This window comes from Ylistrum balloti, unplaced genomic scaffold, assembly GCF_031769215.1.
Source record: "Ylistrum balloti isolate Yb309-2 unplaced genomic scaffold, AGI_CSIRO_Ybal_v1 Utg369818, whole genome shotgun sequence".
In the NCBI taxonomy this organism is placed as follows: Eukaryota; Metazoa; Mollusca; class Bivalvia; order Pectinida; family Pectinidae; genus Ylistrum; species Ylistrum balloti.
This window is the reverse complement of record NW_026781987.1, coordinates 502,381-519,317: the sequence shown is the minus strand read 5'-3', so window position 1 is coordinate 519,317 and position 16,937 is coordinate 502,381. Positions and strand designations below refer to the sequence as shown.

The 16,937-nt window shown below is 39.8% G+C and overlaps 1 protein-coding gene across 1 annotated transcript in view; it reads right to left on the bottom strand.

Annotated features, from left to right (window-relative positions):
* Positions 1-16,937, bottom strand: part of LOC132545002 (protein jagged-1b-like) — a 34,428-nt gene that overhangs the window by 5,604 nt on the left and 11,887 nt on the right. The window contains exons 2-5 of the mRNA XM_060208666.1: positions 11,879-12,033; positions 11,069-11,201; positions 7,370-7,524; positions 6,088-6,224 (exon numbers count right to left, since the gene is read on the bottom strand). Of these exons, the coding sequence (XP_060064649.1) occupies positions 6,088-6,224; positions 7,370-7,524; positions 11,069-11,201; positions 11,879-12,033 (580 nt within the window). The remainder of the gene's footprint in view (positions 1-6,087; positions 6,225-7,369; positions 7,525-11,068; positions 11,202-11,878; positions 12,034-16,937) is intronic.

Here is a 16,937-nt window from a genome sequence, read left to right as displayed (position 1 = left end):
GATTTACATTCTATTCGATTCGAAATTCATCATGTATTTTTTCATCGCAAAAATATTATTTACAAATATTTTCGTTCCAATTTAGCAGTCTTAATCAATGTAACGTAAAGACTTGGTAGCTGATCACTTCGATAACCTGATGATATTATACTACTCTAAGTACCATGTAAACACACGGGGTCTAACTAACCAGGTAAACACGCTCGATCTAACTTACCATGTAAACACACTCGGTCTAACTTACCAGGTAAACACACTCGGTCTAACTTACCATGTAAACACACTCGGTCTAATTTACCAGGTAAACACACTCGGTCTAAGTTACCATGTAAACACACTCGCTCTAACTTACCATGTAAACACACTCGGTCTAACTTACCATGTAAACACACTCGTTCTAACTTACCATGTAAACACACTCGGTCTAACTGACCATGTAAACACACTCGCTCTAACTTACCATGTAAACACACTCGCTCTAACTTACCATGTAAACACACTCGCTCTAACTTTCCATGTAAACACACACGGTCTAACTAAGCATGTAAACACACTCGGTCTAACTTACCATGTAAACACACTCGGTCTAACTTACCATGTAAACACACTCGGTCGAACTAACCATGTAAACACACACGGTCTAACTAACCATGTAAACACACTCGGTCTAACTTACCATGTAAACACACTCGGTCTAACTTACCATGTAAACACACTCGGTCTAACTTACCATGTAAACACACTCGGTCTAACTTACCAGGTAAACACACTCGGTCTAACTTACCAGGTAAACACACTCGGTCTAACTTATCATGTAAACACACTCGGTCTAACTTATCATGTAAACACACGGGGTCTAACTAACCATGTAAACACACTCGGTCTAACTTACCAAGTAAACACTCGGTCTAACTTACCAGGTAAACACACTCGGTCTAACTTACCATGTAAACACACTCGGTCTAACTTACCAGGTAAAGACACACGGTCTAACTAACCATGTAAACACACTCGGTCAAACTTACCAGGTAAACACACTCGGTCTAACTTACCAGGTAAACACACTCAATCTAACTTATCATGTAAACACACTCGGTCTAACTTACCACGTAAACACACTCGGTCTAACTTACAAGGTAAACACACTCGGTATAACTTACCATGTAAACACATTCGGTCTAACTTACCAGGTAAACACACTCGGTCTACCTAACCATGTAAACACACAAGGTCTAACTAACCATGTAAACACACTCGGTCTAACTTACCATGTAAACACACTCGGTCTAACTTACCATGTAAACACACTCGGTCTAATTTACCAGGTAAACACGCATGGTCTACCTAACCATGTAAACACACTCGGTCTAACTTACCAGGTAAACACACACGGTCTAACTAACCATGTAAACACACACGGTCTAACTTATCATGTAAACACACTCGGTCTAACTAACCATGTAAACACACTCGGTCTAACTTACCAGGTAAACACACTCGCTCTAACTTACCATGTAAACACACTCGGTCTAACTTACCAGGTAAACACACACGGTCTAACTAACCATGTAAACACACTCGGTCAAACTTACCAGGTAAACACACTCGGTCTAACTTACCAGGTAAACACACTCAATCTAACTTACCATGTAAACACACTCGGTCTAACTTACCATGTAAACACACTCTCTCTCAGTTTCCAGGTAAACACACTCGGTCTAACTTACCATGTAAACACACTCGGTCTAATTTACCAGGTAAACACACATGGTCTACCTAACCATGTAAACACACAAGGTCTAACTAACCATGTAAACACACTCGGTCTAACTTACCATGTAAACACACTCGGTCTAACTTACCATGTAAACACACTCGGTCTAATTTACCAGGTAAACACGCATGGTCTACCTAACCATGTAAACATACAAGGTCTAACTAACCATGTAAACACACTCGGTCTAACTTACCATGTAAACACACTCGGTCTAACTTACCAGGTAAACACACACAGTCTAACTTACCATGTAAACACACGAGGTCTAACTAACCATGTAAACACACTTGGTCTAACTTACCAAGTAAACACACTCGGTCTAAGTTACCATGTAAACATACTCGGTCAAACTTACCATGTAAACACACCCGGTCTAACTTACCAGGTAAACACACTCGGTCTAACTTACCATGTAAACACACTCGGTCTAACTAACCATGTAAACACACTCGGTCTAACTTACCATGTAAACACACTCGGTCTAACTTACCATGTAAACACACTCGGTCTAACTTACCAGGTAAACACACTCGCTCTAACTTACCAGGTAAACACACTCGGTCTAACTTACCAGGTAAACACACTCGGTCTAACTAACCATGTAAACACACTCGGTCTAACTTACCAGGTAAACACACGGGGTCTAACTAACCATGTAAACACACTCGGTCTAGCTAACCATGTAAACACACTCGGTCTACCTTACCATGTAAACACACTCGGTCTAACTTACCAGGTAAACACACTCGGTCTAACTTATCAGGAAACACACTCGCTCTAACATACCAGGTAAACACACTCGGTCTAACTAACCAGGTAAGCACACTCGGTCTAACTTACCAGGTAAACACACACAGTCTAACTTACCATGTAAACACACGAGGTCTAACTAACCATGTAAACACACGAGGTCTAACTAACCATGTAAACACACGAGGTCTAACTTACCAGGTAAACACACGAGGTCTAACTTACCATGTAAACACACTCGGTCTAACTTACCAGGTAAATACACGGGGTCTAACTAACCAGGTAAACACACTCGGTCTACCTTGTCAGGTAAACACACTCGCTCTAACGTACCAGGTAAACACACTCGGTCTAACTAACCAGGTAAGCACACTCGGTCTAACTTACCAGGTAAACACACACAGTCTAACTTACCATGTAAACACACGAGGTCTAACTAACCATGTAAACACACTTGGTCTAACTTACCAAGTAAACACACTCGGTCTAAGTTACCATGTAAACACACTCGGTCTAACTTACCATGTAAACACACTCGGTCTAACTCACCAGGTAAACACACTCGGTCTAACTTACCATGTAAACACACGAGGTCTAACTTACCATGTAAACACACTCGCTCTAACTTACCATGTAAACACACTCGGTCTAACTTACCATGTAAACACACTCGGTCTAACTTACCAGGTAAACACACTCGGTCTAACTTGTCAGGTAAACACACTCGCTCTAACGTACCAGGTAAACACACTCGGTCTAACTAACCAGGTAAGCACACTCGGTCTAACTTACCAGGTAAACACACACAGTCTAACTTACCATGTAAACACACGAGGTCTAACTAACCATGTAAACACACTTGGTCTAACTTACCAAGTAAACACACTCGGTCTAACTTACCATGTAAACACACTCGGTCTAACTTACCATGTAAACACACTCGGTCTAACTTACCAGGTAAACACACTCGCTCTAACTTACCAGGTAAACACACTCGGTCTAACTTACCAGGTAAACACACTCGGTCTAACTAACCATGTAAACACACTCGGTCTAACTAACCATGTAAACACACTTGGTCTAACTTACCAAGTAAACATACTCGGTCTAAGTTACCATGTAAACATACTCGGTCAAACTTACCATGTAAACACACTCGGTCTAACTAACCAGGTAAGCACACTCGGTCTAACTTACCAGGTAAACACACACAGTCTAACTTACCATGTAAACACACTCGGTCTAACTTACCATGTAAACACACTCGGTCTAACTTACCAGGTAAACACACTCGGTCTAACTTACCATGTAAACACACTCGGGTCTAACTTACCAGGTAAACACACTCGGTCTAACTTGACCAGGTAAACACACTCGCTCTAACGTACCATGTAAACACACTCGGTCTAATTTACCAGGTAAACACACTCGGTCTAACTTACCATGTAAACACACTCGGTCTAATTTACCAGGTAAACACACATGGTCTACCTAACCATGTAAACACACAAGGTCTAACTTACCATGTAAACACACTTGGTCTAACTTACCATGTAAACACACAAGTTACCATGTAAACACACTCGGTCTAACTTACCATGTAAACACACTCGGTCTAACTTACCATGTAAACACACAAGGTCTAACTTACCATGTAAACACACAAGGTCTAACTTACCATGTAAACACACTCGCTCTAACTTACCAGGTAAATACACGGGGTCTAACTAACCAGGTAAACACACTCGGTCTAACTTGTCAGGTAAACACACTCGCTCTAACGTACCAGGTAAACACACTCGGTCTAACTAACCAGGTAACTTACCAGGTAAACACACACAGTCTAACTTACCATGTAAACACACGAGGTCTAACTAACCATGTAAACACACAAGGTCTAACTTACCATGTCTAACTTACCATGTAAACACACTCGGTCTAACTAACCATGTAAACACACTCGGTCTAACTTACCATGTAAACACACTCGGTCTAACTTACCAGGTAAACACACTCGGTCTAACTTACCATGTAAACACACTCGGTCTAACTTACCATGTAAACACACTCGGTCTAACTTACCATGTAAACACACTCGGTCTAACTTACCATGTAAACACACTCGGTCTAACTTACCATGTAAACACACTCGGTCTAACTTACCATGTAAACACACTCGGTCTAACTTACCAGGTAAACACACTCGGTCTAACTTACCACACTCGGTAAACACACACTCGGTCTAACTAACCAGGTAATCACACTCGGTCTAACTTACCAGGTAAACACACACTCACTAACTTACCATGTAAACACACGATGTCTAACTTACCATGTAAACACACTCGGTCTAACTTGTCATGTAAACACACTCCAACGTACCAGGTCTAACTAACCAGGTAAGCACACTCGTAAACACACACACAGTCTAACTTACCATGTAAACACACTAACCATGTAAACACACTCGGTATAACTTACCATGTAAACACACTCGGTCTAACTAACCATGTAAACACACTCGGTCTAACTTACAAGGTAAACACACTCGGTCTAACTTACCAGGTAAACACACTCGGTCTAACTTACCATGTAAACACACTCGGTCTAACTAACCATGTAAACACACTCGGTCTAACTTACCAGGTAAACACACTCGCTCTAACTTACCATGTAAACACACTCGGTCTAACTTACCAGGTAAACACACACGGTCTAACTAACCATGTAAACACACTCGGTCTAACTAACCAGGTAAACACACTCGGTCTAACTAACCATGTAAACACACTCGGTCTAGCTAACCATGTAAACACACTCGGTCTAACTTACCATGTAAACACACTCGGTCTAACTTACCAGGTAAACACACTCGGTCTAACTTATCAGGAAACACACTCGCTCTAACGTACCAGGTAAACACACTCGGTCTAACTAACCAGGTAAGCACACTCGGTCTAACTTACCAGGTAAACACACACAGTCTAACTAACCATGTAAACACACGAGATCTAACTAACCATGTAAACACACGAGGTCTAACTTACCAGGTGAACACACGAGGTCTAACTTACCAGGTAAATACACTCGGTCTAACTTACCATGTAAACACACTCGCTCTAACTAAATATGTAAACACACTCGGTCTAACTTACCATATAAACACACTCGGTCTAACTTACCAGGTAAACACACTCGGTCTAACTTACCAGGTAAACACACTCGCTCTAACTTACCATGTAAACACACTCGCTCTAACTTACCATGTAAACACACTCGGTCTAACTTACCACGTAAACACACTCGGTCTAACTAACCATGTAGACACACTCGGTCTAACTTACCATGTAAACACACTCGCTCTAACTTACCATGTAAACACACTCGGTCTAAGTTACCATGTAAACACACTCGGTCTAACTTAAAAGGTAAACACACTCGTTCTAACTTACCAGGTAAACACATTCGGCTTAACTTACCAGGTAAACACACTCGTTCTTACTTACCATGTAAATACACTCGGTCTAAGCTACAAGGTAAACACATTCGGCTTAACTTACCAGGTAAGCACACTCTTTTGCCATCATTCTTGTCGCATGTGTAGTGTCCCTTTGTGTTATTTTGTGGTAAACAGAATGTATCACAGGCAGCCCCATAGTAATTCTTGTCACAGTATGTCTTCACCTTTACCGACAGGCTGTAAGAAAGATGACAGAGTTAAATGAATTAACATATATTTTACAATGTTGGCACATATTTTAATTTGACTATTCATCAAATGATAGTGCAAAAATGTCTAGAAAATAAAGCGGTAAAAGTTAAATGTTATCATTGTCCTGTCGTTAATCATCAAGGCCATGTGATACGGTACAGAATATACACATGTGCTTGATGCTCTTCTAAAATTATCTGATACATGAAAATTACGAACTTGGCGCCAGCGCACCTCTCCATTTGGACATTTCTTTCGATGACTTTGGATTTTTCTCATAGAAGGAAGAAACAGCTGTACTTTGCAATTTTCTCCATTTTTTAGCTCTACTGTATCTAACTCTAAATCTGTATTAAAAGATTAAAAGTGCTATTAACTTATGTGTCTTTTATACAATCTTTCGTATGCTATTATTGCTAGAAATATGCTTGGACAGGAACATATTTTTCCTGTGTATTTTGCCTCTATCTTAGATGAACTGGCGCCATATATAGAAAACCATTAAACCTACATCAGTATTTGAACGAAATCTATCAACAAATGTTCTATATAAATATTTTCATTGTCAATGACACGCCCCCTACTCTTTATTGGCCTTGTCATAAAATGTCATATGTTTACGAAGTCTCTCCCTTAATCCTATGTTGGTATTCCAATGTCATGTTACGAAGTCTCTCCCTTTATCCTATGTTGGTATTCCAATGTCATGTTACGAAGTCTCTCCCTTTATCCTATGTTGGTGTTCGAATGTCATATGGATACGTATAGACAGGTGTCAGATGTGTTTACCCTGTGTAGACAGGTGTCAGATGTGTGTCCCTGTATAGACAGGTGTCAGATGTGTTTCCCTGTGTAGACAGGTGTCAGATGTCTTTCCCTGCGTAGACAGGTGTCAGATGTGTTGCCCCATTGTAGACAGGTCAGACAACATATGTGATTACATTGTTTTGCCTATTTTAGCGCAGAATCGAAATTAAACTGAATTGCTCGTTTGAGTTAAAAGCATTAAAATAAACCTTAAACATGCCACACAAAAATCCTTTCTCCTGATTAATTCCATTTTGTTAATAAAGCACATTTTATCGCCAGGCAACAATTAATCAGATATTCAGCCAATCAAAGCGACTCACGTTGTCCGTTTCTTGAGTGTGTAGCTGGACGTAGTGGCAGATGTTCTATCGGGTGAGACTTTCTCTGAAATCTCGCGTTGCAGGGATTCTACGTGATCGTTTGGGTTAGATCCGGGATCAGCATCGTGCACTACCACCTTCAGTTTCACAGATCCCTAGGGAACAGAAGAAACATATCGTGTAAAGAATATGTATATTTCTTCGGTATAATTTACGTACAGGAGTAATTGTGTGTCTTTTTAACAATCACGACAGCAATCATTCATTCTTTATTATTTAATAAAAAGTAATTAAACATACATCGGTCATGTCGATTCAGTTAAAGGAAGTTTGATTCCTTATCAATCATAGACCTTGTATGACGTACATGTATTTCAGTATTGTATTTAAATTTCCATGAAACAACCGTCGTTTAACACTGTTTTATCAAATAATCTTTAAAGTCTGTTTTGATGACACCTACACTTTTCATTGATTACCTTAAAAGTCTTATAAACAGTAGAATCAGTTCAGAATCCTGAATTTACTAAATTGGATGAATATTGCAGGTAATGCACCTACTCACCCTCAATATCACATCTGTTTAGGTTAATTTGGATTTTTGTCTTCACGGAGATTTCCACAAATTTGGCCCCTAACATCATTGAAGACTGGTTTGCGGACAAAGATGTTTCTACGTGAGTTGGTACGGTATTAAACTATGCTAATCGCGTGTGTGCTTTAGTACATCCCAAAATTGTCTGTAGTTTGTGAATCTTGTCGCCATTTTTCAAAACTGACCCATCTCTGAATAAGACAAGCGGCGTGTTGTGCCGTCAGCGAATGCCTATTTACACCTACGTCATAGAGACCAGAACGTGTCATTATTTGTGTACTTCAATAGTGATGATGCTAACGGAATATAGGCTAATAGGTAGAACACGTCAGATATGTACTGAATAATGTGTTTACTCTAATGTTTATCACGTGAAGTTAACTAGTGGATAAAATATTAACACCATGTCAACAAAATAACTATTTACACTCGATAGACTGAGAGCACAGGACAGAAAAGGACAAATACAAATGGAGGCTAGGAGACCTCATAAAAACATACAAACAAAAAACCAAGACCCTTGTACAATGTATAATGTATCATACATGTTATACTGAGACACGTGTACAATGTACCATACCTGTTATACTGAGACAGACACGTGTATAATGTATCATACATGTTATACTGAGACACGTGTACAATGTACCATACCTGTTATACTGAGACACGTGTGTAATGTACCATACCTGTTATACTGAGACACGTGTATAATGTATCATACATGTTATACTGAGACAGACACGTGTATAATGTACCATACAAGTTATACTGAGACACGTGTATAATGTATCATACATGTTATACTGAGACACGTGTACAATGTACCATACCTGTTATACTGAGACAGACACGTGTATAATGTATCATACATGTTATACTGAGACACGTGTACAATGTACCATACCTGTTATACTGAGACACGTGTATAATGTACCATACCTGTTATACTGAGACACGTGTATAATGTATCATACATGTTATACTGAGACAGACACGTGTATAATGTACCATACATGTTATACTGAGACACGTGTATAATGTACCATACATGTTATACTAAGACACGTGTATAATGTACCATATCTGTTATACTGAGACACGTGTATAATGTACCATATCTGTTATACTGAGACAGACACGTGTATAATATACCATACATGTTATACTGAGACACGTGTATAATGTACCATACCTGTTATACTGAGATACGTGTACAATGTACCATACATGTTATACTGTGACACGTGTATAATGTACCATACCTGTTATACTGTGACACGTGTATAATGTACCATACATGTTATACTGAGACACGTGTATAATGTACCATACCTGTTATACTGAGACACGTGTATAATGTACCATACCTGTTATACCGAGACACGTGTATAATGTACCATACCTGTTATACTGAGACACGTGTATAATGTACCATACATGTTATGCTGAGACACGTGTATAATGTACCATACATGTTATACTGAAACACATGTATACTGTACCATACATATATTATTTCAGAAATTTTCGTGTAAATCTTTCTTTCGTTCATATTCTATCGAATTTGTGTTTGAGTGACGATTCCATTTCTATGTAGATGCTTCCTCTGTTGTTTTATTCACCTTGAATTTTATACAGGTGTCATGTTATCTTCACTCGTTATGGACTAGCTTACTACTCTATCAATGATTGCCACTCTTCTGAGACAGAACAGCCCCTTCAACTAGATATTTTACAATTTATTACAAACCTCATTCTGTTTTGTTCTAGTACAAACAATCTGGACAAGGACACGAATACCCAGGGTAATATCACTGACTTCTAGTGCAAGTAGTTCACGAGTATCTTATTTTTACATCTGGAACTGAAAATAACCCTGATTTCTGTGCACATTTTTCTGTATGTTTTCCTTTAAAAAAGTAAAAATGTCCAGTTAGAGTAAGAATGATAAAAATGTCAAGGTGTTATTTATATGTGAATCGTCTGACAATAACTATCACTTGTGACCTGTAATTGTCTCATTCGATACTAATGTTTTCTGTAGCCTCAGGCAGTCAGATATGGTGTGACTTCTGATCGTTAGTGTCATCACATACCACCGTATACAACATGGGGTTGTAAGAGATGAGAATACCATTGATATTCTGATGAAAAGCTCTTTTCTGGGTTACAGATAGCCAATATTATACAATAGTCTTCTCAAACTATCATCCATTATCTAAACTATAAAACTGTCCCAATTATTTTTGAAGTAGTTTTTTTTTCTTTTGAATACATATTTGAAGTATACAATTAATTAATCAATTAAAAATCATATTAAGGAATAGGTTTCTAATTTACTTTAAGATGTAAACAGGTGATTTTGAATAAACCACATGTAAAACGATTACCAAGTTAAAAACATACAACAACAAATGGTATATTGTTGATAACACTTTATACCTATATACCGCGCACTATACAAACGACTGTGGTTAGACTGCTTAACTTAATCACAAGTTCTGTTAACAACCTGATACATGTATGGTAATGAATATTTTATTAACACCGTTCGAGTGTTTCTTCTTTTCTTTATATAGATACAAAACTGCATGTAAATAAATACATTTCTACACATGTGTTTGTTTTGTTGGGTCACAATAGGTCATAGCATTGGCCTGTGAAACCAAAGCTGATGATCCAAGGTTCGTGGTTCGACACTCACTACCCCTGGTAGGTGGTGTCTCACAGAAACGGACTTGTCTTTGCTGACATGACTATGTTTGGTAAGATATTTGACTGTATCCAAGTTGATCTTTATGGCATGCGACGGGCCTTCCATTGATTGTTCAGTGATGTAGCCACCAGCTACTTCAATGAGACCCCGCTTCAAAATGACCTTTATTGTTCACAGGTCAATAAACCCAACAAAACAGACGGATCAGTCCATAGAACAAGGCTGCTTTAAATATGTCCAATTGTCCGAATAATACTTGGATCTACTTAATTAATACTTCCCGACATCAAAATTCTGTTATTCACTAATATCATTTAACATTGTAAAGACTGTACACCATTCAATATCCAAAACACAATTCATTTGTTAAAACTGCAAAACTTACCGGCCAGGATTTCATTCTGAAAAACATAGGATTTTTCACTCCTCCAAATGATGATCCGAATGTGATAGTGTCAGCATCACTTATTTCAGATGATACAAAGTTTCCGAAAGGACACTCACTTATGCTGTTCGACCTTTAGATTCACCACCGGTAAAAAATATGAAAAAAATCATATCGATTGTATATTTATGTGTCGTCTTCTTTAGCTAATCATACGAAAAAATGGACTTTGTATTTGATCATACGAACAAAATCACATGCAAATGATTTTTTGTCACTAAATGTTGACGAATTCGTAATGATTGTATTGCATATAAGTTATAAATAAACAAGTTTTAATTACAATCCTGATATGTATGTCAATCTCAGTTTGATTTCCTACCTTCTCTTTTGCCTTAAGTCTCGTTCTGACATTGGTTAAAATAGCTTTGGTACACTCCCTCAAATTCGCTTTACCAATAACGATAAAAGTAAATTACACATTGCCTTTGGACTATCTTGCTTTGTGTTTGAGTGAAATCAAGAGATCCCCTTTCGCTTAATTTATATTTATATAAGTATGAAACAAAACTTTCAGTAGACTTGCTTGTTTACAGGTTTTCCGTATCTGCCACTGGTCTTATTGCTAGGCATTGTCTCACCTGTAGGCTCAGCTAAACTGGTCAATTTATTTGTAGGAATCACCATTTCGCGTGGATAAGTCTTGTGCATTGTAAGTGATTTTTGTACCTACCTTACCCTACTTCCTGAGATAAGTATCTTACTTAAACTTTTACATAGATTGTATATCTAGTGACGTATCATACATACCCAGTCACTTTATCGAGACAAACGTTGAACGTGTGATCACATGCCGAGAAACAAAACACGGACTTCCCGTCACAACATTCGCCATTGCTTCCTTCTCCATCGGGGTTTTTGTAGTGGACGAATTTCAGCTCCATCGTCACTCCAGCGGTGATAGTCTGAAAAAATGTCCATTGAAACTTTGTTATTCCCGTGAACAGCACTCCGACCGGACTAACGTTAGAATAATGAAAGGGACATAATTTGGCATTCACATATAGACTGTATTGGGTCCATTGAAACATGGCGAGGAATGATTAAAACGAATCATGTGAACGTGATGTAGAGTGTATTTACAGTACTATACACTAAGCATCAAAAGGATATAAATCGATCTTCTTTTCCTAATAAATTGTGTATGCTGGAGGACTGTGTATGCTGAAGGACTTTTGTATGCTGGAGGACTGTGTATGCTGAAGGACTTTTGTATGCTGGAGGACTGTGTATGCTGAAGGACTTTTGTATACTGAAGGACTTTTGTATGCTGAAGGACTGTATATGCTGAAGGACTCTGTATGCTGAAGGACTCTGTATGCTAGAGGATTGTGTATGCTGGAGGACTGTGTATGCAGAAGGACTGTGTATGCTGGAGGACTGTGTATGCTGAAGGACTGTTTACTTTACAACAATTGCGAAGCAAGTTTTTCCAACTTATATTAATCAGTCTTGTTTGCACGGATGGAAGCGCGCGAAGGGTCTTACTGTGGGCGGAAACCGGAGTACCCGGGGAAAAACCCTTGTGATCGGACAGGTGACCCCATACCTTTTCACATCCATTCCGTGAATCGAACCCCGGACGGCTAGGTGAAAGGTGAGAGCGTTACCACTGCACCACCCGACCACCTAATTGTGAAATGAGAGAAAAGTATTCGTTCATAAATCGAAGTGAAGGATAGGACATTCTACACTCGAAGTTGCAAAATGTCGTAAAAACCTCGACAAAGCCTGGGGGTTTACGACATCTAGTGACCTTTCGGTTGGAATATCCCTATCCTCCACCCCGCTATATAGAAGAATATTATATTATTGCATACTGTTATATTTTCACACAGTTCCTTACACATCGATGCTTTTCCGTTTGTTTTATATATTAGAAGCATGATGGATGTAACGGTGTGGCTAAGGGATGTCATCAGTAAGACAATGACCAATGGCTACACACCTGACAAGGAATGTAAATGTGACAATCATACGTACGTTTATCGGTAGGTTTGATAGAATTAGTTCAGATAAGACAGGAGGAAGTTTTATCATCGATATTAACATTTAATCGAAGCACACTAACCACAAAGAGATGTCAACACAAACACGATATCGGAACATCGGTTTTAACTGAAAACAATTATTAAACTTGGATGCAAAAGACATAGCGTCAGTATGAGGGCAAAAGACATAACGTCAGTATGAGGGCAAAAGACATAGCGTCAGTATGAGGGCAAAAGACATAACGTCAGTATGAGGGCAAAAGACATAGCGTCAGTATGAGGGCAAAAGATATAGCGTCAGTATGAGGGCAAAAGACATAGCGTCAGTATGAGGGCAAAGTTATAACTTATGATTGACCTAAGACCGACATGGCGGATGTCTTCGATGAAGCAAATGAGCTGAAGACTTCCTGAACAGTTAGTACTTGTGCTCTTTTATGGTACACGTTTAAATCTCTCTTTTGTTTATAGTTTTAACACCTGACGAAATAGATATTATATTGTTGGGGTATAAACACACTATAGATAGTATAGAGGAGTGTGTACTAATAGAAAGCCTGCGACATGATGTAAAAAGAGGTGGGAATTGAATAATTTGTGCTGATTTTATTCGTTATACAAAGTCGATAGGGTATTGTATGTACACTTCACATATATATCCGGATGATAGGACTGACAGTGGCCTGGTTGTACACAATATATATACAGTCGGTAGGGTATTGTACATACACTTCACATATATCCGGGTGATAGGACTGACAGTGGCCTAGTTGTACACATTATATATACAGTCGGTAGGGTATTGTACATACACTTCACATATATTCGGATGATAGGACTGACAGTGGCCTGGTTGTACACATTATATATACAGTCGGTAGGGTATTGTACGTACACTTCACATATATATCCGGATGATAGGACTGACAGTGGCCTTGATGTACACATTATATATACAGTCGGTAGGGTATTGTACATACACTTCACATATATCCGGATGATAGGACTGACAGTGGCCTGGTTGTACACATTATATATACAGTCGGTAGGGTATTGTACGTACACTTCACATATATCCGCATGATAGGACTGACAGTGACCTTGATTTACACATTATATTTACAGTGGATAGAGTATTGTACATACACTTCACATATATCCGGATGATAGGACTGACAGTGACCTTGACGTACACATTATATTTACAATGGATAGAGTATTGTACATACATTTCACATATATCCGGATGATAGGACTGACAGTGACCTGGATATATATACAGTAATAAAAGATAACAGGTCAGTTTTCGTCCTTCTGTGTACCCTTATGTTAACTGCCAGCGATCAATCGGTACTCTATATTATAATGGTGTCTCTTCATTGTTGTTCCCATTAGACTAGCTCGTAAACAAACAAGTTTTGGTAAATAACACGACAATTAAATGCCAGAATTTACTAATGGAGAAACATTTCGGATGTTGAATAGAAATTGATTTCATAATCTAAGTTGGTTTTGTTCAATTATTCTTCTTTCAATGTTTGAAAACAAACAAAAAAGTGTTTTTAACATTGATCTAAAATATGTAATATAATTTGATTATCAGATTTTAACAATTAAGACTAAATTCATATCTTTCGTTAATTAGTAAATGCTTCTGCACTATAGATCTAAGTACATTTTGTGTGAGTAGAACTGCTCAGAATCTCTTCCGTTAGTAGACCTGTCCAGGATGTATACCGTCAGTAGAACTGTCCAGGCTCTCTACCGTCAGTAGAACTGTCCATGATGTCTACCGTCAGTAGAACTGTCCAGGCTCTCTACCGTCAGTAGCACTGTCCATGATGTCTACCGTCAGTAGAACTGTCCAGGATGTCTACCGCCTGTAGAACTGTCCAGGATGTCTACCGTCTGTAGAACTGTCCAAGATGTATACCGTCAGTAGAACTGTCCAGGCTCTCTACCGTCAATAGAATTGTCCAGGATCTCTACTGTCAGTAGAACTGTCCAGGCTCTCTACCGTCAGTAGAATTGTCCAGGATGTCTACCGTCAGTAGAATTGTCCAGGCTCTCTACCGTCAGTAGACCTGTCCAGGTTCTCTACCGTCAGTAGACCTGTCCAGGTTCTCTACCGTCAATAGAACTGTCCAGGCTCTCTACCGTCAGTAGCACTGTCCATGATGTCTACCGTCAGTAGAACTGTCCAAGATGTATACCGTCAGTAGAACTGTCCAGGATGTCTACCGTCTGTAGAACTGTCCAGGATGTATACCGTCTGTAGAACTGTTCAGGCTCTTCAACGACAGTAGAACTGTCCTGGATCTCTACCGTCAGTAGAATTGTCCAGGATGTCTACCGTCAGTAGAATTGTCCAGGCTCTCTACCGTCAGTAGACCTGTCCAGGTTCTCTACCGTCAGTAGACCTGTCCAGGTTCTCTACCGTCAATAGAACTGTCCAGGCTCTCTACCGTCAGTAGCACTGTCCATGATGTCTACCGTCAGTAGAACTGTCCAGGATGTCTACCGCCTGTAGAACTGTCCAGGATGTCTACCGTCAGTAGAACTGTCCAGGCTCTCTACCGTCGGTAGAAATGTCCATGATGTCTACCGTCAGTAGAACTGTCCATGATGTCTACCGTCAGTAGAAATGTCCAGGCCCTCTACCGTCAATAGAAATGTCCAGGATCTCTACCGTAAGTAGAAATGTCCAGGATGTTTACCGTCTGTAGAACAGTCCAGGCTCTCTACCGTCAGTAGAATTGTCCAGGATGTCTACCGTCAGTAGCACTGTCCATGATGTCTACCGTCAGTAGAACTGTCCAGGATGTCTACCGTCAGTAGAAATGTCCAGGCTCTCTACCGTCAGTAGAACTGTCCAGGCTCTCTACCGTCAGTACAACTGCTCAGAATCTCTACCGGCAGTAGAGCTGTCCATAATGTCTACCGTCAGTAGAACTGTCCTGGCTCTCTACCGTCAGTAGAAATTTCCTGGATGTCTACCGTCAGTAGAACTGTCCAGGATCTCTATCGTCAGTAGAACTGTCCAGGCTCTCTACCGTCAGTAGAATTGTTCGGGATCTCTACCGTCAGTAGAACTGTCCAGGCTCTCTACCGTCAATAGAATTGTCCAGGATCTCTACTGTCAGTAGAACTGTCCAGGCTCTCTACCGTCAGTAGAATTGTCCAGGATCTCTACCGTCAGTAGAACTGTCCTGGCTCTCTACCGTCAGTAGAAATTTCCTGGATGTCTACCGTCAGTAGAACTGTCCCGGATCTCTGCCTTCAGTAGAATTGCTCTGGATCTCTACCGTCAGTAGAAGTGTCCAGGATGTCTACTGTCAGTAGATATGTCCTGGATCTCTACCGTCAGTAGAACTGTCCAGGATGTCTACCGCCTGTAGAACTGTCCAGGATGTCTACCGTCTGTAGAACTGTCCAGGATGTATACCGTCAGTAGAACTGTCCAGGATGTCTACCGTCGGTAGAACTGTCCAGGATCTCTATCGTCAGTAGAACTGTCTAGGCTCTCTACCGTCGGTAGAAATGTCCATGATGTCTACCGTCAGTAGAACTGTCCAGGATGTCTACCGTCTGTAGAACTGTCCAAGATGTATACCGTCAGTAGAACTGTCCAGGATGTCTACCGTCTGTAGAACTGTCCAGGATGTATACCGTCTGTAGAACTGTCCAGGCTCTTCAACGACAGTAGAACTGTCCTGGATCTCTACCGTCAGCAGAATTGTCCAGGATGTCTACCGTCAGTAGAATTGTCCAGGCTCTCTACCGTCAGTAGAAGTGTCCAGGATGTCTACTGTCAGTAG